This window comes from Elephas maximus, chromosome 9, assembly GCF_024166365.1.
Source record: "Elephas maximus indicus isolate mEleMax1 chromosome 9, mEleMax1 primary haplotype, whole genome shotgun sequence".
NCBI lineage: Eukaryota > Metazoa > Chordata > Mammalia > Proboscidea > Elephantidae > Elephas > Elephas maximus.
In genome coordinates, this window is record NC_064827.1 from 114,676,483 (window position 1) to 114,702,616 (window position 26,134).

Genomic DNA, 26,134 nt, shown 5'->3' on the forward strand with positions numbered 1-26,134 from the left:
GGATATCTATCCAAGATGCTCATCGAACCCCATACAAAGTTGATCCAAAAAGAAAATCACCAAGGCATATTATCATCGGACTTGCCAAAACCAAAAATAAAGAGAAATTTTTAAAAGCAGACAGGGATAAAAGAAAAGTCACCTACCAAGGAGAATCAAGAAGTTCAGACTACTCAGCAGAAACCATGCAGGCAAGAAGGCAATGGGATGACATATATAGAGCACTAAAGGAGAAAAACTGCCAGCTAAGAATCATATATCCAGCAAAACTTTCTCTCAAATATGAAGGTGAAATTAAAACATTTACAGATAAACACAAGCTTATTGAATTTACGAAAACCAAACCAAAGCTACAAGAATTACTAAAGGAGGCATCGCTCCCTGCCCTCCCACCACTGCCCGCCCTCGCTTGCTCGAGCTCCCCGCCCGCCACCTGCCGTCCTTCCTCAGCTCTCTCGTTAGTCAGCCGCCGCCTCCTCAGCGACCAGCCAGTGCCTCTGAGCTCGTGACTCACGGAGCGGAGTCCTCGAGTCCTCGTCACGAAGAGGCTGGACTCGGAGTCACCACCAAAATGCCTTTCATCTGAGAAGTTCAAGGTACTTTGTAGAACTTCTGCCACACACGCTGGGCATGTCGCAGCACATTTGTAAGTGATGGCTGCCATCGTGAAGAAATTGGTGATTGTTGGTGATGGAGCTTGTGGCAAGACCTACTTGCTCACAGTCTTCAGCAAGGATCAGTTCCCCGAGGTGTATGTGCCCACAGTGTTTGAGAACTATGTGGCAGATATTGAAGTGGATGGAAAGCAGGTAGAGTTGGCTTTGTGGGACACAGCTGGGCAAGAAGACTATGAGCGTCTGAGGCCCCTCTCCTACCTGGACACTGATGTTATATTGATGTGTTTCTCCATCAACAGCCCTGATAGTTTAGAAAACATACCAGAAAAATGAACCCCAGAAGTCAAGCATTTCTGTCCCAATGTGCCCATCCTCCTGGTTGGGAACAAGAAGGACCTGCGGAATGATGAGCACACAAGGTGGGAGCTAGCCAAGATGAATCAGGAGCCAGTATAACCTGAAGAAGGCAGGGATATGGCAAACAGGATTGGTGCTTTTGTGTACATGGAGTGTTCAGCAAATACCAAAGAGGGAGTGAGGGAGGTTTTTGAAATGGCCACGAGAGCGGCTATGCAAGCCAGGCGTGGGAAGAAAAAATCTGGGTGCCTTGTCTTGTGAAACCTCGCTGCAAGCACAGCCCTCATGCAGTTAATTTTGAAGTGCAGTTTATTAATCTTAGTGTATGATTACTGGCCCTTTTCATTTATCTATAATTTACCTAAGGTTACAAATCAGAAGTCATCTTGCTACCCGTATTTAGAAGCCAACCATGATTACTAATGATGTCCAAACCCTCTGGCCCACCAGGGCCCCTCTGACACTGCTCTAACAGCCCTCCTCTGCACTCCCACCTGACACACCAGGCACTAATTCAAGGAATTTCTTAACTTCTTGCTTCTTTCTAGAAAGAAAAAAAGTTGGTAACTTTTGTGAATTAGGCTCTAACTACTTTATAACTAACATGTCCTGCCTATTACCTGTCAGCTGCAAGATATTCTGGTGAGTCTCCACTTCAGGACACTCCTCCTAAATGGGTCTCACTAGCATAGCTCTGAAGTGGGCATCCAGTTTTTTGAAAATGTGCTCAGTCGGAAAGGCCCAAGTCCACGCAGCTGTGGCAAAGTTACACTTCTGTGGTCATGTTAGTTACCTTATAGTTACTGTGTAATTAGTGCCACTTCACGTATTTTACCAAAAATAAATATATCTACCCCAGACTAGATGTACTATTTTTTGTATAATTGGATTTCCTGATACTGATATTTGTCATCTCTGCAGAAAGTGTATTGGTTTTTAAAAAAGAAAGTGTATTTGAAAATAAACTCAGATGGAAAATTCCTTTTAAAAAAAAAAAGAATTACTAAAGGAAATTCTTTGGTCAGAAAATCAATAATATCAGATACCAACACAACACAAGGTCACAGAACAGAACATCCTGATATCAACTCAAATAGGGAAAACACAAAACCAAAATAAGATTAATTTAAAAAAGAAAAAAATGCTCAAAACAGGGAATCATTGAAGTCATTATGTAAAAGATTACAATAATCACAAAAGAGGGACTAAATACAGGAGGCATAGATCTTTCACATGGAGAGGAAAACAAGGTGATATAGGACGATACAAGTTAGGTTCTTATTTAGAAAAATAGGGGTAAATATTAAGATAGCCACAAAGAAGTCTAACCATTCCATATTTCAAAATAAAAACCAAGAAAAACATAATGACTCAGCAAAAATAAATTCAACTACTATGAAAATCAGGAACACACAATATACGAAGAAAACGTATGGACATGTTGTCATTAGGGATCAGTCCCTGGAGAAGGACATCATGCTTGGCAGAATACAGGGTCAGCGGACAAGAGGAACATCCTCAATAAGATGGATTGACACAGTAGCAGCAACAATGAGCTCAACCATAACAACGATTGTAAGGATAGTTCAGGACCGGGCAGTGTTTCGTTCTGTTGTGCATAGGGTCACCATGAGTCGGAACCAACTTGACAGCACCTAACAACAACAACATCCCTCATGAACTTAGAATCAAAAATCCTCAACAAAATTCTAGCCAATGGAATTCAACAAGATATCAAAAAGGTAATTCATCCTGACCAAGTGGGATTCATAGCAGGTATGCAGGGATGGTTCAACATTAGAAAAACAATTAAGGTAATACATCATATAAATAAACCAAAGGACAAGAACCACATGATTTTATCAATTGATGCAGAAAAGGCATTTGACAAAGTTCAACACCCATTCATGATAAAAATTCTCAGAGGAACAGGAATAGAAGGAAAAATCCCTCAGCATAATAAAGGGCATTTATACAAAGGAATAGCCAATATCACCCTAAATGGAGAGAGCCTCAAAGCACTCCCCTTACGATTGGGAACCTCAGAAGTATGCCCTTTATCACTGCTCTTATTCAACATTGTGCTGGAGGTCCTAAACAGAGCAATTAGGCTAGATAAAGAAATAAAGGGCATTCAGATTGGGAAAGAAGAAGTCAAAGTATTTGAAGATGACATGATCTTATACACAGAAAACCCTTATGACTTCTCAAGACAACTACTGAAACAAATAGAAGAGTTCAGCAGAGTAACAGGATACAAGGTAAACATACAAAAATCAGTTGGATTCCTCGACACCGTCAAAAAGTACATCAAAGTGGAAATCACCAAATCAAGACAATTTACAGTAGCCCCCAAGACGATAAAGTACTTAGGAATAAATCTTACCAGAGATGTAAAAGACTTATACAAAGAAAACTAAAAAACACTTCCACTAGAAACATAAAGAGACGCACATAAATGGAAAAACATACCTTGTTCATGGATAGGAAGACTTAATTATAAATATCTCTATTCTACCAAAAGCGATCTATAGATTTAATGCAATTCTGATTCAAATTCCAACAACATTTTTTAATGAGATGGAGAAACAAATCACCAACTTGATAAGGAAGAGAAACAGGCCCCAGATAAGTAAAGCATTACTGAAAAAGAAGAACAAAGTGGGAGGCCTCACTCTAACTGATATTAGAACCTATTATACATAGACCAATGGAACAGAATTGAGAAACCAGACATAAATCCATCCACATATGAGCAGCTGATATTTGACAAAGGCCCCAAAGCAGTTAAATTGGGAAAAGACAGGCTTTTTAACAAATGGTGCTGGCATATCTGGATATCCATCCACAAAAAAGGAACAAGACCTGTACCTCACACCATGCACAAAAATAAGCTCAAAATGGATCAAACTCCAAAATATAAAATCTAAATGATAAAGATCATGGAAGAAAAATAGGGACAACATTAGGAGCCCTAATACATGGTATAAACAGTATACAAAACATGACTAAAAATGCAGAAGAAAAAGTAGATAACTGGGAGCTCCTAAATATCAAATACCTATGCTCATCCAAAGACTTCACCAAAAGAGTAAAAAGATTGCCTACAGACTGGGAAAACGTTTTTAGGTATGACATTTCCGACTAGCGCCTCGTCTCTAAAGTCTGCATGATACTGCAAAAACTCAACTGCAAAAAGACAACACAATTAAAGAATGGGCAAAAGATATGAACAGACACTTCACTAAAGAAGACATTCAGGCGGCTAACAGATGCATGAGGAAATGCTCGCGATCATTAGCCATTACAGAAATGTAAATGAAAACTATAATAAGATTCCATCTCACTCCAACAAGACTGGCATTAATCCAAAAAACACAAAATAATAAATGTTGGAGAGGTTGTGGAGAGACTGGAACACTTCTACACTGCTGGTGGGAATGTAAAATGGTACAACAACTTTGGTAATTGATTTGATGCTTCCTTAAAAAGATAACAATAGAACTACCATAAGATTGAGAAATCCCACTCCTTGGAATATCCACCCACTGTGTATCCTTGAGAAATAAGAGTCTTTACACGACCAGATATATGCACACCCATGTTCATTGCAGCTCTGTTTCCAATAGCAAAAAATCGAAGCAACCAATTGTCCATCAACAGATGAATGAATAAATAAATTATGGTATAGTCTCACATTGGAATACTACCCACTGACTAAGAACAGTGATGAATCTGTGAAGCATTTCATAACATGGAGGAATATGGAAGGTATTATGCTGAGTGAAATTAGTCAGTTGCAAAAGGACAAATATTGTATAAGACCACTATTATAAGAACTCAAGAAATAGTTTAAAGAGAGAAGAAAATATTCTTTGATAGTTGCGAGGGGTGGGGGGGAGGGAAGGATGAAGGGAGAGAGGCATTCACTAATTAGACAGTAGATAAGAACTTTTTTAGGTATTGGGAAACAACACAATACAGGTGAGGTCAGCACAACTGGACTAAACCAAAAGCAAAGAAGTTTTCTGAATAAACTGAATCCTTAGAAGGGCAGCATAGCAGGGGTGGGGGTTTGCGGACCACGGTGTCAGGGGACATCTAATTCAATTGGCATAATCAAATCTTTTAAGAAAGCATTCTGCATCCCACTTTGGAGAGTGACGTCTCTGGTCTTAAAAGCTAGCAAGCAGCCATCTAAGTTGCATCCATTGGTCTCAACCCACCTGAATCAAAGGAGATTGAAGAACACCAAGGACACAAGGTAATTACTAGCCCAAGAGACAGAAAGGGCCACATAACCTGGAGACTACAACAGCCTGAGACCAGAAGAACTAGATGGTGCCCAGCTACAACTGATGACTGCCCTGACAGGGAACACAACAGAGAGCCCCTGAGGGAACAGGAGATCAGTGGGCAGTCCCCAAATTCTCGTAAAAAGTGCAGACTTAATGGTCTGAGACTAGAAGGACCCCAGTGGTCATGGCCCCCAGGCCTTCTGTTGGCCCAGGACAGGAACCATTCCCAAAGCCAACTCTTCAGTCATGGATTTGACTGGATAATAGGATGGAGAGGGATGCTGGTGAGGAGTGAGCTTCTTGGATCAGGTGGGCACTTGAGACTGTGTTAGCATCTCCTGCCTGGGGAGGAGATGAGAGGGTAGAGGGGGTTAGAAGCCGATGGAATGGACATGAAAAGAGAGAGTGGAGGGAGAGAGAGCACCGTCTCATTACGGGGAGAGCAATTGAGAGTATGTAACAAAGTGTATGTAAGTTTTTGTGTGAGAAACTGACTTGATTTGTAAACTTTCACTTGAGGTACGGTAAAAATTTTTTTAAAATGTCGGCAGTTCAAATCCACCGGACGCTCCTTGGAAACTCTATGGGACAGTTCTACTCTGAACCATAGGGTCGCTGTGAGTCTGAATCGACTCGACAGCAACAGGTTTGGTTACGGGATTTGGTGGTCTTTCAGAAGTAGATTGGCAGGCCTTTCTTCTGAGACACTTCTCGATGGACTTGAACCTCCAGCCTTCTGATTAGTAGCCAAGCATGTAAGCATTTGCATCAACCAGGGACTACAATTTTTTCTTACATGAATTGGATTTCCCTGCAAATGGCAACGCTATGGAGTCAAAGCTCCATTTGTTTGTGCTCTGTCCATCAGGAGAGCAGACAGAATCTTGTAGGGCTGAAGAGAAAGAATTATTTAATTAAAATCATGGCAACTGATTAAAAACAACAAAGTGTCATTGACCAGCAAGGATAAGATCAAAAGTTTTAGTTGAAAGTTTTCCAAGCTAAATACACCAACTGATGAAATTTTCACTAAAACAGTTAATTCAGGCTGGTAATTTCAAGGCAAAACTAATGGGAATAAGGAGAAATCACCGGTAATTCTAACAAAATCCTTATCTTTGGAATGCAGTATATATGAAGGCCACATTTCACAGCAAAAGCTAAAAGAGTTTGCCAATATAAACCAACTGATCCAAAACCCATTGCCGCCGCTTCAATTCTGACTCATAGTGGCCCTGCGGGACAGAGTGGAATCGCTCCACAGGGTTTCCAAGGAGCAGCTAGTGAATTTGAACTGCTGATCGTTTGGTTTGCAGCTAAGCCCTTAAGCAGTAGGCCATCAGGGCTCGGGCTCAGGAATAAGATGCAGTCCATCTGGTATTAGTCTACACGTGGACAATCACCATACATGCGCAATAGACATTTACTCAGTAGACCTTTACTAGGAGCAAAGAAATGCCACTTAATCTGGAGAATACTTCCTGCTCTCAGTGAGTTTAGAATCAAATATCCAAGTTTAGACTGTAATTCAAGTCAGAACACTCATTCCGCGTGAAAGTAACAGGCAAAAAGCAGTGGGTTGTGGGGAGAGTCAGGAACGACTGTATTACACGTGTAACAGGAAGGTGAAACGTGAAGCCTGAGCAGAAGGAATAACAGGCATATTTGCATTTATTTGTTCATGTGTATACTTATGAGTGGGTATTAGTTCACTTACTGTAAATGTTCAGAGTTACTTCATAAGCTGATCATTGTTCATATTTAAAAGCATCATAAAAAGAATTGTATTCAAGCCTGGTTCACACGTGTAACACAGATAAACTACAGAAGAGACCATGAACACAGACTAAACACAAGGAGGTAGAGGAGCTGCACGCTGGGTGGGCCCAGTGGAACCCTGTCACGGGATGCTTTTGAGAGAACACGATTGTTTTTCCGGGTGTTTTCCCAAAGCCTTGGAATATACCCCAAACTTCTCTCGTTTTTTCTAGTATCTTGCTACCCACTGATTTCCCTGAAATCTTTAATAAAGGTCATTGCTAACTATAAAAAAAAAAAAGGAAAAGAAACTTGTCTACAAGACGAATAGTCTACGTAAACCATGGCCTCATCTGCCCTGAGACCAGAAGAGCTAGATGACACCCAGCTACCACTACCATCCCTTGTGATCAGAGTCACAATAGATGGATTCTGAGAGAATGGGACAAAATGTGCAACAGAGCTTGAAATTCATTTCAAAGAAAAAAAAACAAAACAGGCTTATTGGACTGGTTCAGACTTGAGTCCACCCTTAGAAGCATTGCCCGGAAATACTCCTCAAATCTTGAACTGAAACTAGCCCCTGAGGTCACCTTATACCTAAATAACAGATTGTCTCCGAAAAGAATGAATATCACCAGTAAGTACTGTGCTCCTTGGGTTCAAATTCCAAACATTGCTGCTTAACAAGAGTCAGTTAACAAAATGAGAAATAAACTCAATTGAAATGTGAACCCTCTTAAACTTGCTCTTTTAAAGCCAGTGATTCCAGATTCAACCTCCCAGCTTTCCTACAAGACAAGGCACACAGTGGTGCTGCTCTTAGAAAGCAAGAAATCCATCACCCTGCTGCTCATTCAAACCGCCCAGACTGCCTTGCAATCAGAAATGCTTGATTTTCACATCACCTGCCTCTGCATTTCCTACTACATTGTATTTGCATTCTTGCGTGCACCGCATCGTATTCTCACTGTCCCCTGGCTCCACACATCTTCTAGGAATGCATGTTGGGAGGTCTCTTAAGGAAAAGGTCCTCAGTACGTGTAATTCAGTTTACGTTTCCTCCCGTGTTGTGATTAGGAATACATCTCAGCCAGTGTTGCTTCCTCCCTGTTTACATAGCAGGTACTGTGGGAACAAAATTATTCTTTTTTTTTCTTTGTAATATAAATTTATATCTTCAGTTGGTCCCTAAAACATCAGTGTCAGAATTGCATCACTGTATTAAGTGTTTTTTGGAAAACTTTCAATGATCAGATACTCTTTTTCTAGAAATTGCAAGATTTGCATTATTTCTCACTCCCTTAGATGACTCCCTTGGATGACCCTACAGAGCCAACACGTGGAGCCTCCAAGTGCCCACGCTGAGAGAGAAATCACAGTAGCTGAATCAGACTCAGTCATCACATCTTGTCATTTCCTCCAATGCTCTGAGATTGAGTGGAAGATCGTCTGTCTTCTGTGTACTGTGACCCAAGAACAGAAATGACTTTTATCAGTAGTCAATGCCCACCCTAGACCTTTTCCAAAGCTGAGTTCAAAGTACTTTTGGCCATGCCTCTTCATGGCCAATCTTAGTAAATTGCATATGGGCTAATTTAATCACATATGCTTCCAGGGTCGAAGATTTCCATGCAGTAGAAAAAGGAATTGCAGAATCTGGACATGATTGTCACTCCACAATGCATTGTTTAAATTATTGGCCCTGAGCTCACTCATTCAAATCCAATGGCCTAAGTCCATATGGATGCATCATGGGAAAAAAATGATGGACTAACTGACAAGCAGAAGAATCAGGGAGCAAGCCTACTTTCTTGAGTGCCTAGATGCAATAATTTGACCCACCATCTATCTGGATTAAAAATTATTTAAGGTTGCTCCATGATAGAAGCTCAAGCCCTAAGAAAAGTCACCAAGATTTTGCTTTTATCAATCACCATGATGAGTACCTTTAAAAAATATCAGGACGATTTTTCTTGAACCTCTCTAACTTCATTATCTAAGCTAAGATGTGAGTAGAGTTGTACATTGTAGCTGCCAGAGAAAATACAAAGATAGGCGCATGCAATAAGGTACTTCCTGGTTGCAGAGAATTAAGGCGTGGGAAATGTCCGCTGAGGCAGAAGCATTCTTTTCACTGATGGGCAAACAGTGTGGATGCTGAAGATAAAAATATTCATTGGATCCTATCAAGTTTATAGTTCAGATAAAAATCAGAAATCACAAGGCAATTCATGAGGGAAACATTATGAAATGACTTTGTCACATAATTGTAACAAAGAGGGGAGAAGAACCCTTGTCTCTTCTAGGCTTGCAATTCTCTGCTTCTCCGCTACAACTGCTACTGCCTTTTTCTACATTACTCTCTTGAGTCAAAATATCTTCCCCAGTGACAAGAAACTATGTTAGTGCCAGCAGGGAAACGTTCTGAGTGAAGTCTGTCAGTGTGGAACACTCCTCCTCAGTGTCTCTCTCCTTCCCTTACACCCTCCCATCTGAAGGTCACCTCTGCTGTGAGAGCAGGATTAAAGTTGGTCTCATATTTCTTTTCTTATTGCAACCACTTGGGGTTGGCACCCTTCATCTCCAATGACCAATTTACCTACCCAGCCTCTCTTCTTGAAACAACATGAGTGATCTTTCAACTCATTTCCATATTGATACACTGAAAGTTATGCTCATGATGAAAAAAAAAGTCAAACGTATTGTACTTAATGAACATTCTACCTTGACTCCCACAAATATATGAGCACGTACCTTGATTGGCCTGGATTCCAAAGAGCAAGGGTGTGTGTAGGGCTTCATGGCTCAGATTGGCCAGCTAGGAGTTAAATGGGAGCAAGTGTGTGTGTGATTTGACATCCGTGAGTAGAGTCCTGTTTTGGTCTCGAGATCCCCACCCATTTCAGGGCCACAGGGCTCTATCTAACACCTAATCTGAGCAGGGCTGTAGTACATTAAGCCCAATAGCTTCAGAGAAATAAAATTTTCTTCTTCCTCGCTCTTATATCTGCTCCCATGCCCACTAAGTGTACGTGCACAAGAGACTTTGATGAGTATCCAATAATTAGATAATCAAACTGACCTACTTGCAATCTCTAGAATGTAATAGCACAGTCCCCATTTCCTCCCCACATTTCCTGTGTCCGTTCAACCAGCGTCTGGACAGGATTTGCCCATTTAGTCTCGTGTATCCACTTCAATTAAGAAGTACACTCTTGACAAGCATTATTTCATATTTTGTATTCCAGTCTAATCTTGTCTGAAGTGTTGCCTTCAGGAATGGTTTTAGTTGTGTGTTAACAGAGAGTCTGGGGCCATGTCCTCTGGGGTTTCTCTAGTCTCTGTCTGACCATTAAGTCTGGTCTTTTTAGGTAAAATTGAGTTCTGCTTGCACTTCCTCCCACTGCATCTTGGACTCTGTTGTGTTCGCTATCAGGCTGGTCATTAGTGGTAGCCAGGCACGATCTAGTTCTTGTGGACTCAGGCTGGTGGAGTCTCTGGTTTATGTGGACCTTTAGTCTCTTGGGCTATTATTCTCCTTGTGTCTTTGATGTTCTTCATTCTCCTTCGCTCCAAGTGTCTCGGGACCAACTGATGCATCTTAGATGGCCACTCATGAGCTTTTAAGACGCCACAGGCCACTCACCAAAGTAGGATGCAGAACATTTTCCTAGTAAACTTTGTTATGCCAGTTGACCTAGATGTCCCCCGAAACTATGCTCTCCAGGTCCCAGCCCCAGCTACTCTGTCCCTCAAAGTGTTTGGATATGTTCAGGAAACTTCTTAGCTTTTGCTTTGGTCCTGTTATGCTGACTTATCCTGTATTCTGTGTTCTCCTTCCCTTCACCAAAGATGATCCCTGTCTACGAACTGGTTAGTGAATTCCCCTATCCCTCCCTCCCGACACTCCTAACCATCAAAGAAAGATTTCTTTTGTGTTTAAATGTTTGCTTCAGTTCTTATAATAGTGGTTTCATACAATATTTGTCCTTTTGTGACTGATTAGTTTCACTCAGCATAATGCCCTCCAGAGTCATCCATGTTGTAAGATGTCTCGAGGATTCATCATTGTTCTTTACTGTTGCATAGTATTCCATTGTGTGTATGTACCATAATTTGTATCCATTCTGTTGATGGGTACCTAGGTTGTTTCCATCTATTTGCTATTGTGAACAAGGATGCAATGAACATGGGTGTGCATGTCTATTTGTGTGACACCTCTTATTTCTCTAGGATATATTCCAAGGAGTGGGATTGCTGGATCATGTTGTACTTCTATTTCTAGCTTTTTAAGGAAGTACCCAATCTATTTCCAAAGTGGTTGTACCATTTTACAGCGGTGTGTAAGTGTTCAAGTCTCTCCATAACCTCTCCAACACTTATTATTTCATGTCTTTTGGATTAGCCTTGCTGGGGAGAGATGGTTTCTCATCCTTGTTTTAATTTGCATTTCTCTATTGGCTAATAATAGTGAGCATTTCCTCATGTGTTTGTTAGGCACCTGAACGTCTTCTGTGATGAAGTGTCTGTTCGTATCCTCTGCCCATTTTTTAAATCTTTTTGTTGCTGAGGTGCTGCAGCATCTTGTAGATATTAGAGATTAGACCCTTATCAGATATGATGTAGTCAAATTTTTTTCCCACTCTGCAGGTTCTCTTTTTAGTCTTTTGGTGAAGTCTTTGGATGAGCATAAGTGCGAGGAGCTCCCAGTTATCTAGTTTCTCTCCTGGCATTTGCGCGTTGTTAGTTATGGTTCGTATAGTATTTATGCAATCCATTAGGGTTTCCAGCATTGTCTCTAAATGTGGTCTATTCTGGAGAATGTTCCTTGTGCACTGAAAAAGAATGTATAATTGGCTGCTATTGGGTGGAGTGTTCTGTATATATGTCTATGAGGTCAAGTGGGTTGACTTTGGCATTTAGATCTGTGTCTTTATTTTCTTTCTAGATGTTTTGTCCTTCAATGAAAATGGTGTGTTGAAGTCTCCTACTATTATTGTGCTGCTGTCTATTTCTCTTTTCAGTGTTGTTAGAGTTTGTTTTACATATTTTGGAGCTCTGTCATTGGGTGTGTATACATTTCTTATGGTATGTCCTCCTTGCGTAATCCTTCCTTATCCTTTGTGGTGGATTTTGCTTTAAATCCTATTTTGTCAGAGATTAATATTGCCACTCCTGCTCTTTTTTTGTTGTTCTTTGCTTGATATATTTTTCTTCCATCCTTTGAACTTTGGTTCATTTGTAGCTTTGAGTCTAAGGTATGTCTCTTGTAGGTAGAATATTGATGGATGTTGTTTTTTGTTTTTTAAACCATTCTGCCACTCTGTCCCTTTACTGGTGCATTTAGTCCATTTATATTCAGTGTAGTTATTGATAGTTAGAGTTTAGTGCTGTCATTTTGAATTTTTTATGTTGTTGTGTTGACAGTTTCTTTGTTCCACTTAATTCTCTGTGCTGAGTCATTTTTCTTTATGGATTGTCTTTTAATATTTGTCATTATCGTTGATTTTGTGTTTCCTGAGTCTATGTTTTTCTTTTTTTTAATTTTGTTGGGGAGATTTATTCACTTCCTTTGTGGTTACCTTCAGATTTACCCTTATTTTCTAAGTTTAAAGCAATCTTTTATTTCTTGACATCACCTTGACTTCCTCTTCATGTGAAGTTCTATGACTACACTATTCCCTCTTCTTGTTTTAATGTTGTCATTTACATATTGACATCTATGTTTCCCTATTTCAATCTTTTAGCTTTGACTTATTTTTGAGAATTCCCAATCTAGGTTAATATCTGGTTGTTCTGTCCTGTGGTCTACTCTCGGGTTGTTGTCTGATATTGTTGGTTCTCTAACCTGAGTACTCCCTTTAATATTTCTTATAATTTTGCTTTGGTTTTACAAGTTCCCTTAACTTTGGTTTATCTGAAAATGCCCTAATTTTGCCATGATACTTGAGGGACAGTTTTGCTGGATATATCACTCTCGGCAAGCAATTTTTTTTTCCTTCAAGGCTTCATATGTGTCACCCCGTTGCCTTCTTGCCTTTAGAGTTTCTGCTGAGTAGTCAGAGCTTAGTCTTATTGATTCTCCCTTGTAGGTGGCTATTCATTTATCCCTAGCCACTCCCAAGAGTCTAGCTTTGGTTTTGGCAAGTTCGATTATAATATGTGCTGGCAACTTTTTTGGGGGGAGGGAATCTACCACGTATGGGGTTCGTTGAGCTTCTTGGGTAGAAATTTTCTCATCTCTCAGGACACCAGCAAAGTTTTCTGCCTCCAAACCTTTAACAATTCTCTCTGTATTTTCTGTTATCCCCCCTGTCCTGGTACTCCAATCACTGAGAGTTTTTTCCTCTTGATAGTGTCCCACATAATTCTTATATATATATTTTTATTCTTTTTACTCAAATAAATTGGTGTCAAATAATTTATCTTCTATCTCACTAATCCTGACTTCCATTGTATCAGTCATGCTCCTATGACCTTTTACCAAGTTCTCTAATTCTGAAATTTTAGTGTTAATCACTGGATTTCTAGTTGCTGTCTATGATTTCTGGCAACCTGTTAAATTTGTCAATCTGTTCCTGCATTGTTTTCCTGAATTCGTCTATTGCTTTTTCTGTATGTTCCTTTGCTTGGTCTGAGTTTGCCTGGTCTCCTTCCGGATATCTTGAAGGGCTCTGTATATTAATCTTGTGAATTCTAACTCCAGTAATTCCAAGACCTTAACTTCCTCTGAAAGGTTCCCTGATTCTTTATTTTGGTTGCTTGCTGGAGACATTTTGAACTGCTTTCTTATGTGATTTGATATTTACTCTTTTCTCCAACCCATCAATAAATTATTATATTATTCATCGTATGTTCGTTTACTGTGTCCTAGCTTTTTGTTTTATTTTCTTTAGATATGCCCAAGAGTTTGGGTGTGTGAGTTGCTTTGGATACTGAAATCTTTGAAGCACTCACATCCTATCTCCAGGTGGTTAGAGTATCTAGTAGGTGTGTAAGCTCAGGAATATGTTCACTTTTCTTGTGCAGATGCAGCTCAGGTGTCCAGGTTGTTGGTCACTGAGTGCGTGGTACGGACTCTCACCTGCAGTCCTCGACAGGCAAGGCTGTGTAAAGGTGTTGGCAGCAGGCACAGGTGTCTGGCTATAGAAGGGGGCTATATGTGCTGGGCAACGCAGGGGGCTGACGGCTGCCCCCAAGTGCCTGGGTGGACGGTGTGTCCCTGTCTGCTAGAGTGCGTAGCATGGTGGGTTTTGCAGCCAGTGCTTGGGCGCCCATTGCTGTTGGCTGTAGGTACTGGGAGGTATTGTATATTCTCAAATCGCTGACATGACTGGTGAGATGGCATGAGTGATACCAGTAACCCTCAGGCCCCTGATGTGAGTGGGTGAAGTCTCTGCTTAATGGGCAGGACATTGTCAATTGTCACGAATCTGCAACTCCCCCTTGGCTCTGCAGTTGAAAATAGGCTTCAGGTGTAGGCCCTGCTGTTTTATGCTAATGACAGCATGTGTTGCTGAACTGGTCCACACAGATAGAGTCAGGGGAGAAGGGTGCTGCATGCCCTTGGTCCCCTAAGGCCAGTGCCCAGGCAAAGGGACAGTGCCTGGCCTGAATTCTCAGTTTAGGGGGCATGGTGGTTTTTGAAAACTGCGAGACTGGATTGGGCATGGATAGCCCTGAGTTTTGGCTTAGTGGGCATGTCAGTTGTTGAACACTGCAGGACTGGTGTTGGAACAGAGCTGGGTGGGGGATGGGTGAGGACAAAGAGGCAAGTGTCCTCTGTGAAATTCCTAGAGGCGGACAGGTTATTTTGACCCTTAACAGTAGGTGAGACATTTACACTTAGCTTCTGCAGTTCCAGTACCATTTTTATTCCAATCCGGAGGCTTGTGTAGGCTCACTGCTGCCTGGCGTCTCCAGATCTGGTGATACATGTCTCGAACACTACTACATGCCTCAGCCTGCATACACCATCTGACCCAGCCAGCAGGGTGCTGGCATCCACACAACTGGCATTTCTTCACTGCTTCTGAACAGTCTCTCCTTCACCTTTCCACTCAGTCCAACTCCTAAGCTTTTTCTTTGATAATCAGGACTCCTAGGCTCTTAGATATGACCGATTCACTTGATTTTTGGATCTTTGTTGTAAGAGCAATGACAGGAAGCATCTGATTATTCCATCATCTTGGCCATGCCTCCTCCTGTTTTCTCTTTACACAATTAAGGTCTGTTCCAAAATATACATATTTTCCATTAAAATAAAGAATTAAAATAATGTCAATGTTTCCCCACCTCACTTCAGGATCAGCAATCCTATTTGTATTTCTTTAGTCTGTTTCTACAATGAGAACATTAACATTCTACTAAACATCAAAGTCCCCCTAAGAATACGCTTGCCAGGTTTAGCATACAAAATTCAGGACTCCAGGGATTTCCATGGAATACTGGGGATACATTTACAATAATATTAGTCCTTGTTTAACAGAAATTTGAAGTCAACAAGTGGCTTCATTTTATCTGGCAAAACTACCAAGAGGTATAAAACATTAAGCTGTTATGACTTACTCACCCTCAGAAGAACAGAACTGAATTTGTACTCATAAGGCGTGAGATTGAATCTTCATTCCATAAACATAAAACGCAGCACCCAAAGCAAGCCAGCACACCAATTTCACAAAATCATTAGTGGTCATTTTGATTGTCTGGAATAATAAATACTCATCAAACACTCTTGGGCACCTAGGCTTAGTGGGCTTGGGAGAAGATGTAAGGAAAAGGAAGGCACAAAATCTTTTACTCTGAAGGAAAAAGGCTTCGTATGCTACAGCCCTAGGCTCTTCAGGTGTTAGACAGGGCCCCATGGCCCTGAAATGAGGGGATATCTTGAGACCAAGGCATGATTCTACTCACCAAAGTCAAATCCCCATCCACACACACTTGCTCCCATTTAAATTCTAGCTCGCAATTCTGAGCCATGAAGTCCTGCTTCTCAGCTTCAGCTTTACCTGTCTCCACCACACACCCTTGGTCTTTAGAATCCAGGCTCATCAAGGTATTTGCCCATATCTTTGGGGGGAATTTTGGTATTATCAGCTTTAAATGAAAATATTTTTGACTTATTTTTCATCATGAACATAATTTTCAGTGTATTAAAGTCAAAATGGGTTGAAAGACCGCTCATTTTGTTGTTGTTTGAAGAAGAGAGGCTTGGTAGAAAAACTGGTCACGGGAGATGAGGTTTTTGACCCCAACCGGCTGCAAAAAGAAATGTGTTGTTATTGCTTTTAGGTGTGGTCGAGTCGGTTCCGACTCATACCGAAACTATGTAGAACGGAATGAAAGCTTGCCTGCTCCTGACCATCCTTACAATCATTGCTATCCTTGAGGTCATTCTTGCAGCCACTGTGTCAATCCACCTCATCGAGGGTCTTCCTCTTTTCCACTGACCTTGTACTTTGCTAAGCATAAAGCCCTTCTCCAGGGACTGATCCCTCCTGACAACATGTCCAAAGAATGTAAGAGGCAGTCTCGCCATCCTTGCTTCTAAGGAGTATTCTGATTCCATTTCTTCCAAGACAGATTTGTTCGTTCTTTTGGCAGTCCATGGTATATTCAATATTCTTCACCAACACTGCAATTCAAAGGCATCAATTCTTCTTTGGTCTTCCTTATTCATTGTCCAGCTTTCACATGCATATGATGCGGCTGAAAATACCATAGCTTCGGTCAGGCTCACCTTAGTCTTCAAGGTGACATCTTTGCTTTTCAACACTTTAATGAGCTCTTTTGCAATAGATTTACCCAGTGCAACGCGTCTTTTGGTTTCTTGATTCTTGCTTCCATGGCTGTTGATCGTGGATCCAAGTAAAATGAAATCCTTTACAGCTTCAATCTCTTCTCCATTTATCAGGATGTTGCTTATTGGTCCAGTTGTGAGGATTTTTGTTTTCTTTATGTTGAGGTGCAGTTCATAGTGAAGGCTGTGGCCTCTGATCTTCATTAGGAAATGCTGCAAGTCGTCTTCACTTACAGCAAGCAAGGTTGTGTCATCTGCATAACGCAGGTTGTTAATGAGTCTTCCTCCAGTCATGGTGCCTCGTTTGTCTTCATACAGTCCAGTTTCTCTTATTATTTACTCAGCATACAGATTGAATAGGTATGGTGAAAGGATACAACCCTAAAGCACACCTTTCCTGACTTTAAACCAGTCAGGATTCTCTTGTTCTGTTTGAACAACTGCCTGTTGATCTATGTAAAAGTTCCTCACAAAGACAATTAAGTGTTCGGGAATTCCTATTCTTTGCAATGTTATCCATAATTTGTTATGATCCACACAGCCTTTGCATAGTCAATAAAGCACAGGTAAACATCCTTCTGGTATTCGCTGTTTCATCCATGATCCATCTGACATCAGCAGTGATATCCCTGGTTCCACGTCCTCTTCTGAAACCAACCTCAATTTCTGGCAGTTCTGTGTCCATATACTGCTGCATCCATTTTTCAATGACCTTTAGCAAAATTTTGCATGCATGCGATATTAATATTGTTTGATAGTATCCGCATTCGTTTGGATCACCGTTCTTGGGAATAGACATAAACATGGATCTCCTCTAGTTAATTGGCCAGGAAGTTGTCTTCCATATTTCTTGGCATAGAGGAGTGTGCATCTCCAGCACTGCATCTGTCTGTGGACACATCTCAATTGATAGGCCGTCAATTCCTAGAGACTTGTTTTTTGCCAATGCCTTCAGTGCAGCTTAGACTTCTTCCTTTAGTGCCATTGGTTCCTGATCATATGCTACCTCTTGAAATGGTTGAACGTAGACTAATTCTTTTTGATTCTGTGTATTCCTTCCATCTTCTTTTGATGCTTCCTGTGTCATTTAATATTTTCCCCATAGAATCTTTCACCATTGCAACTCAAGGCTTGATTTTTTCCATCAGTTTTTTCAGCTTCAGAAATGCCGAGTGTGTTCTTTCCTTTTGGTTTTTTATCTCCAGCTCTTTGCATATGTCATTATAATTCTTTACTTTGTCTTCTTGAGCTGCCTTTTGAAATCTTTTGTTCAGTTCTTTTACTTCATCATTTCTTCCTTTTGCTTTAGCTGCTCGACATTCATGAGCAAGTTTCAGAGTCTCCTCTGACATCCATCTTGTCCTTCTCTTTCTTTCCTGTCTTTTCAATGACCTCTTGCTTTCTTCATGGATGATGTCCTTGATGTCATTCCACAACTCGTCTGGTCTTTGGTCACTAGTGTTCAGTGTGTCAAATCTATTCTTTAGATGGTCTCCAAATACAGGTGAGATATACTCAAGGTCATATTTTTTGTCTTGTGGACATGCTTTGGTTTTCTTCAGTTTTAAGCTGAACTTGCAATTTATGGTCTGTTGCACAGTCGGCCCCAGGCCTTGTTCTCATTGATGATATTGAGCTTTTCCATCATCTCTTTCCACAGATGTAGTCAATTTGATTCCTGTGTGTTCCATCTGGTGAGGTCCTTGTGTATAGTCTCCGTTTATGTTGGTGAGAGAAGGTATTTTCAATGTAGAATTCGTTGGTCTTCTAAAATTCTATCATTCGATGTCCAGTGTTGTTTCTATCACCAAGGCCATATTTTTCAACTCCCGATCCTTCTTCACTGTTTCCAACTTTTGCATTCCAATCACCAGTAATTACCTATGCATCTTCATTGCAAGCCCCCACGTTTCTGTCAGTTTTCCATACTGTGGGGGCTTGTGTGAGCTGCTGTGATGCTGAAAGCTATGCCTCCAGTATTCAGATACAAGCAGGGTCACCCACGGAGGACAGATTTCAGCTGAGCTTCCAGACTAAGACAGACTAGGAAGAAGGACCCGGCAGTCTACTTCTGAAAAGCATTAGCCAGTGAAAACCTTACGAATAGCACCACAATATTGTCTCATATAGTGCTGGAAGATGAGCAACCCAGGTTGGAAGGCACTCAAAAGACAACTGGGGAAGAGCTGCCTCCTAAAAACGGAGTCAACTGTAATGATGTGGATGGAGTCAAGCTTTGGAGACCTTCATTTGCTGATGTGGCTCAGCTCAAAATGAGAAGAAACTGCTACAAACATCCATTAATAATAGGAACCTGGAATGTACAAAATATAAATCTAGGAAAATTGGAAATAATCAAAAATGAAATGGAACACACAAACATCAATATCCTAGGCATTAGTGAGCTGAAATGGACTGGTATTGACCATTTTCAATCTGATGATCATATAGTCTACTATGCTGGGAATGACAACTTGAAGAGGAATGGTGTTGCATTCATCATCAAAATGAACATTTCAAGATCTTTCCTGAAGTACAACGCTGTCACTGATAGGATAATATCCACACATTTACGAGGAAGACTAGTTAACGTGACTATCATTCAAATTTATGCACCAACCACTAAAGCCAAAGATGAAGAAATAGATTTGTATCAGCTGTTGCAGTCTCAAAAATTAATAAATGCAAGACCAACTTTAATCCAGCTGTCAGAGCACTAGTGGTTTCTGGATGGGCAGGTGTAGGGGAAGCAGAGAGAGGCTGAGGAGAAGAGTTCCACACTGACGGCCTTCACTCAAAAGATGTCCTTACTGGCATTAACAACACTGGTGGTGTAGTGGTTAAGTGCTATTGCTGCTAACCAAAAGGTTGGCAGTATGAATCCTGCAGGCGCTCGTTGGAAATCCGAACAAGCTGTTCTACTCTGTTCTGTGGGTTCACTGTTAGTCAGATTTGACTCGAATGCAACAGGTTTGGGCACTAACATAGTTTCTTATCCCTGTTTAAAGATATTTTGACTCAGGAAGAAATGTTGTAGAAAAATGCAACAGCAGTAATATTGTAGTGGAAAAGCAGAGAATTCATCCGGAGGAGACAAGGGTTCTTCTTTCCTCTTTGCTACAATTATGTGAGAAAGTCATTTTATAACGTGGTCCTCACGAATTGTGTCATGATTTCTGAGTGTTATCTGAATTATAATAAAACTGATGGGACCCAATGAGTATTTCTATCTACAGTATCCACAGTGTTTGCCCAACCACTGTGAAAAGGGCACCTCCATGCAGCTTCTGCCTCTCTGGATATTACCCTGCAGGCAGGAAGTACTTTCTTTGTATTCTCTCTGGCAGCTGCAATGGACAACTCTACACACAGCTTAGATGATACAGTTAGAGAGAGTCAAGAAAATCATCCTAATATTTTTTAAAGTTACTCGTTCTGATTGATAAGTCTTAGAGACTCTTCTTGGGATTTGAACTTCTATCATAGGGCAACCTTAAAGGACGTTCAACCCAGACTTTCCTATTACGGGAATGGTCAGCCAAATTATTGTATCTAGGCACTCAAGAAAAGCAGGCTTGCTCTGTGATTCTTCTGCTTGTCAGTTAGTCCATTGATTTTTTTTCCATGATATACACACAAGGATTTAGGGCCATTGGATTTGAATGAGTGAACTCAAGGCCAGTGATTCAAACATTGCATTCTGGAGAAACAATCATGTCCAATTCTGCAATTTCTTTTTCGAAATTGGAAATCTTTGACTCTGGAAGCGTATGTGATTAAATTAGCCCATAGGAAACTTACCAAGATTGGCCATGATAGGGCGAAGCCAAAAGTCCTTTGACCTGGCTCCCTGACCATTCTTGTGGAAAGGTCTAAAGGTAGGCATTGCCCACTGATAAAAATCATCTCATATCTCCCAGCTCTGTACATTATCAGGCCTTGCTGCAATTTCCTTCCTGCAGTCTTCGTGTGGGATTTTCATTCCTGGCTCAAGATGCTGAGACTCTCCTATTCTTCTCTCCTAAATCTCAGTATCCATGTCCTACCACTTACAAATTAAATAAAGCAGAGAAAATAAACCAAACAAGAACCAAGAAAATATACCACCCAATCCCCAAAGTGTTCTTAATATGCAAAACCATCTTGAAAAAAGAAGAAGCTGTAGGACACACAATTCAAGATTTAAAATACAACTACGCACATGCAGTACACTAAACATTCTGGTTCTGGCATAAGAATAGACATAGAGACCAAAGGAATAGAATTGGGGGTTCAGAAATGAATTTGTACGTCTTTGCTCAATTTGTTTCAAGAGTGATGTTATGTCCATTGAATGTGCAAATAATGGTCTCTTTAACATATGATGCTGGGACAACTGGATTTCCACACAGAAAAGCATGAATGTGGACACGTACTCCACACCATATACAAAATTTACTCTAAATGGATAAAAAAAATGGATAGATGACCTAAATATGAGAACTAAAACCATAAAACCCTTAAAAGTAAGCATCAGAGTTATATTTCATGTTTTTTTTCCCCCACACTTTCATAGATATGCCATAACAAACAAATAGATAAATTTCTCTTGGTGCAATTTAAATCTTTTGTGTATCAGTGAGCACTACCAAGAAAGTGAAGACAACTACAGGTTGCGAGAGCATACTTCGAATCTCCACATTCCTTAAGGGTTTCATATTCAGAAATATAAGGAGTGCCTAGAACTAAATACAGAAACACAAACTACCCAATTTAAAAAAGGGGCAAAAGGCATAAATAGGCATTATTCCAAAAGAAAATACAAATGGCCAGTATGCACATGAAAAGAGGCATCAGCAGTCATTAGGGAAATGCAAATCAAAATCACAATGAGGCATCACTCCACACACCACTGATGGCTATTGCCAGAAAAAATCAAAAACAAAAAGAAGAAACTTAGTGAGAATGGAAGAAACGGAGCCATGTGCATTGCTACTGCGCATCTGAGGTGCTACAGCCACTGTAGTACACAGTTTGGTGGCTCCTCAAATAATCTAACAAAGAATTGCCATATGACCCTGTCATTCCACCCCTAGGCATATACACAAAAGAATTGAAAGTACGAAAACACATACATGGACACTGACATTTACTGCAACATTATTCACTGAACCAAAAAGGTGTAAACAACCCCTGTGTCCATTAAAGATGATTGGATACACAGAACGTGACATATAGATACATGCAATATTATGCAGCCATAAAGAGCAAGAAGATTCTGTTATTTTCAATAAGTGGATGAACCTTGAAAACACTCTTCTGAATGAAATAACTGAAATCCCAAGAACAATTATTGTATGATCCCACTTACATGAAAGTCTACAATATGCAAAGACACAGAGCAGTTTAATGGCTGGGAGGGCTGGAGGCAGAAAGCACGGGGGTGATTTCTAAAAACAAAGGAACAAAGTCAACAAAAAGAATATTCAAAACCAAATGAAAAGAAACCTATGAAATCCTAGCATGTATTATTGATCAAATATTATATTTAAAATATGTGATATTTTACAGTATAAAAGAAGGCCAACCACCATTCTGCCAACAAAAGAGTACATAAAGAACCAACTATGGTCATCATGTTGGGAATAACCTATGAAGCAGGCTGGCCAGGCTACAGGGAATCCATTTGTACTACAGAGAAGCAGTTACTGGATCATTCCACAAGGAGGTATCAGTCCACTTCTGGGCAGGAGAATCCACCATCATGAAGGACACTCACCAGAAGGTGCAGAAGTCCTTTGCTGGGTCCAAGTGTGGTAGGAGGCGTGTGTGCAGTCACCTTGGGACCGCCATGGTCATCTGACATCACGTGGTGTGTCTGAAGCTACACATGACATGAGGGAAAATAAAGAAGGTCAGGTCACCCTATCAGAAAAATAGGACGCTGAGATGAGGCTCCCAGTGCTAGCAGCAACCTGAGGCTTCAGAAAAGAAAGGACTCGGAAATAAGAGCCATGTCTATTCACAGGTGGGCTTCCCCATGCTCTCTAGATCCACCCTCCCCACCCTCCCTCAGGGACAGGGCTTCCCCATGGCCTCCCCTGTCACTTACCTGACCCAAACCCCTGCGTTGCTTCTGCCACTCCCACTGAACTGGCACCACACCTGCCTGGGAAGGTGGGGATCTGAACCAACTGATCAGACACACCAGAGGAAACCATTTCATTCTGTCTTTTGGATCCTGAGGCCACCTGTGACAGAAGAGACAAGGGGTGTGGCTGGGAAGCCCTACTATAAGAGTGGAACTGTCATCTTCCTCCAGGTTGTTCAAGGAACACAGACCCAGTTCCTCATTTCCCTTACCTGTCAGCTCACCTGAGCCAACATAGCTAGAATAGTCCACACACACCTGCACAGGTGTGACTGAGACCTTCACCTGCATCTCACACCTTTCAGCACAGGGTCACATCAGAAGGTTCACCCTACCCACAACCAAGGCTGGAGGGATTCTGCCTGTGCAAGTCTGTAGCTGGCTGTTTTTCAGCTAACTGAGGTCCTGTCATCTCAGGGTTCTTGCAGTCCTCTCTTCCCAGGCCCAGGTGATAACACTATGTTTCCCTCCCTCCTGGTTACTGGTGCTCTTTGACTCTAGAAAGGCTCCTAAGCTCTGAGGGGCAGACTTTTGGTGGGACTGGCAAGCCAGGCTTCGTCAGGTGAACCTTTCTTATCAAAGTGACATCTTGCATTTTTACAACTGTAAGGACAACTTTTGCAGCAGATTCGATCAAGGCAAAAGTCCTTTGATGTCCTGACTACTGTTTTGATGGTTGTTGACTATTGATTCAAGGGGCATGCAATCCTTGACAACTTCAAATATACGGCTACTTACTTTGATTGTCCAGTGTGAAGATTTTCATTTTCATTATGTTGAAGTGTAATCCACACTGAAGGCTGTGGTCTCTGAACTTCATCAAGTAGTTATTCAAGTTTTCTTCATTTTCAGCATGCAAGTGTCATCTGCATATCCCAGGTTGTCAATGACATTCCTCCAATGCTGATGCCCCATTCTTCCTCATATATTCTGGCTTCTCAGATTATTTGTTAGGCATCCAAAACCCCATAGAGATTGAAAAAGTGAGATGAAAGGATACAATATTGCCACACCTCTTTTCCAGGGACACGTAGAAGGGCCTAAGTCCCCCAAATGCTCCACTCACAATCTCCAATAGAGTACACCAATCATGTCTATATGTTCTTGATTAACACATTCGATTGACACACAGGCACATACACACACAGACAGAAAGACACACACACACACACACTGACCAATGATGTGTTGGTAGATATTTATCAATTCACTCTCCATTGGGAGTGCTGCAAGTCTGCTTTGTAAAGACTGACAACTCACCTGATAGAAGTAATCCTGCCACGGCTAATTTCAAGGTACCAGCCTGATGTCACTGACCCCCAATGGGCAGAGATAAGCACCACCTACTATCCCATAGGAGCCGATGCCAGCATACCTGATCCACTTTCCTATTAACATGTACACACACTCCACCTGCACCATGAGAAGGACCTTTAACCCCCACCCATAATATGTAAACCAAATCTCACTATACATCTCCAGAACACACAGCTCACAACGCCTGAACACACACATACAACCTCGACCCACAACCTGAATATACAAACATACCACATCTTACTGCTAATAGTTTTACAACAAAAACCCTACGGACCATGAACACTCACAGTCGTTACTACAACAATGTATATACTTTCCACACGTCCCTGAACACACACATGTACAACAAACACTACACACAATCTAGCTCTCTGACACCACCATGTTCAAAATCTCACTTCATAAGCCACGCTAATACAGACATACACTAAAACCCACATCTCTAAAACACTTATAATACACAAATTCCAAAATGCATGCACAATTTATATAAATCTTCTCAGTTTCCAAATGTACATCCTGAATCTCCCACATCCTCCAGAACAAACACCTCTGAAAACTAGTGAAACCAAATAAACACACAACCACATACGACCCTTAGTATTAATATATGTAAGTACATCACATGAACATTGAAAATGTACATACAAGCTATACCACCAAATTCTGCAAGAATTAGACCAGAATAGGCACAAAGAGAAATGCCGGGTGCTTTCATACAGACACAAACCCCCCACATACTCACCCATAACCCAACCATGTATATATACCCCACACATGTATAGATGCAGAAAAAACTCCAAAACACCAACAGTCCTTGCACTCTAGCTAATATACACACACAACCCATGCCCCTAAGCGGCCACGTGTTCACACATGCCAGACATAACACACAGAGACACATACACACACAAAAACAGCCTCAATTTCTCAAAGTATACATCACCCAAAACACTATAGATTATCACACGTCTCTAGAATATAGCCTCACTTCCCAACCTCCGAACATGCCCAAACACACACATCTAGAAACACCCTAACATTCTCCAAAGAAACACTTGTAGAATACTCCAAGAATAATTCACCCTCCCACTCGTGACTTACACACACCAGTATATACTCCCCACTTACAATGAGATATCTCTTGCACATCCTGAATAAATACACTGGAACCCCATTCCAGGTCCATATCTCGTGTTCCGAAACAGCCACATTCTCAATATCTCACACATAACCATATCAACGTGCCTCTACTACATGTAAAAACAATTCTCCCACACCCTGTGCAAATACACAGCCCCATATTTTCATCAGATACACACCTCCTCATTTTCCAGAATACACCATACTCTCTACTGAAAAATATTACACCCAGCCCTGGAAAATAGTCATCCAAACAGCCATGCCCCTTCATGAAACACACAAGTTCTTTACCCATACAACTGGCCTTATACCCTAAATCTAACCTAAATTATCCAGGGAACTGAAAGTATGCAACAATGACCCTGTATCTTCCAAAGCCAATAAACCCTCATAATGCCTGTCTACACATAATCCAACAATCCAAAATACTCAAACAGAAATCAGTTTCAAATTTTCTAGTGTACAGAATCACACAAACCCCAGACCGAACATGGAAGAATTCATGTGCAACTCCAGAAAAGCACTCAAAGCAACACAAATGTACAACATGCCCTGCCTACACACCATTGATCCTCTCTCAGTCCCCAAATATAAAATGAACAGGCCCTACACCCAGACTAATACACACAGGCACACTCCCTCAGATGCCCAAACGTAAAGCTGAGAAACCCATTCCAAACTTGCTATTAGGTACACAGAATGACTCAAA

The 26,134-nt window shown here is 41.1% G+C and overlaps 1 protein-coding gene and 1 long non-coding RNA gene across 7 annotated transcripts in view; one reads left to right on the forward strand and one right to left on the reverse strand.

Annotated features, from left to right (window-relative positions):
• The window catches only part of LOC126083166 (transforming protein RhoA-like), an 885,451-nt gene that overhangs the window by 664,426 nt on the left and 194,891 nt on the right, over positions 1–26,134 (forward strand). Inside the window, exon 1 of one of the 2 annotated variants that reach the window (XM_049896577.1) lies at positions 654–809. The exons of the other annotated variant lie outside the window; for it this stretch is intronic. Coding sequence (XP_049752534.1) covers positions 654–809 — 156 coding nt within the window. Of the gene's footprint in view, positions 1–653; positions 810–26,134 lie in introns of those variants that run through there. 2 annotated transcript variants of the gene reach the window in all.
• LOC126083172 (uncharacterized) overlaps positions 1–26,134 on the reverse strand; it is a 207,770-nt gene that overhangs the window by 41,076 nt on the left and 140,560 nt on the right. For 3 of the 5 annotated variants that reach the window (XR_007518734.1, XR_007518735.1, XR_007518732.1), the window contains exons 2-4: positions 23,701–23,896; positions 22,924–23,062; positions 22,591–22,695 (exon numbers count right to left, since the gene is read on the reverse strand). This is a non-coding gene — a long non-coding RNA (uncharacterized LOC126083172). The remainder of the gene's footprint in view (positions 1–22,590; positions 22,696–22,923; positions 23,063–23,700; positions 23,897–26,134) is intronic. The other 2 variants (XR_007518733.1, XR_007518736.1) reach the window with 2 other exon arrangements.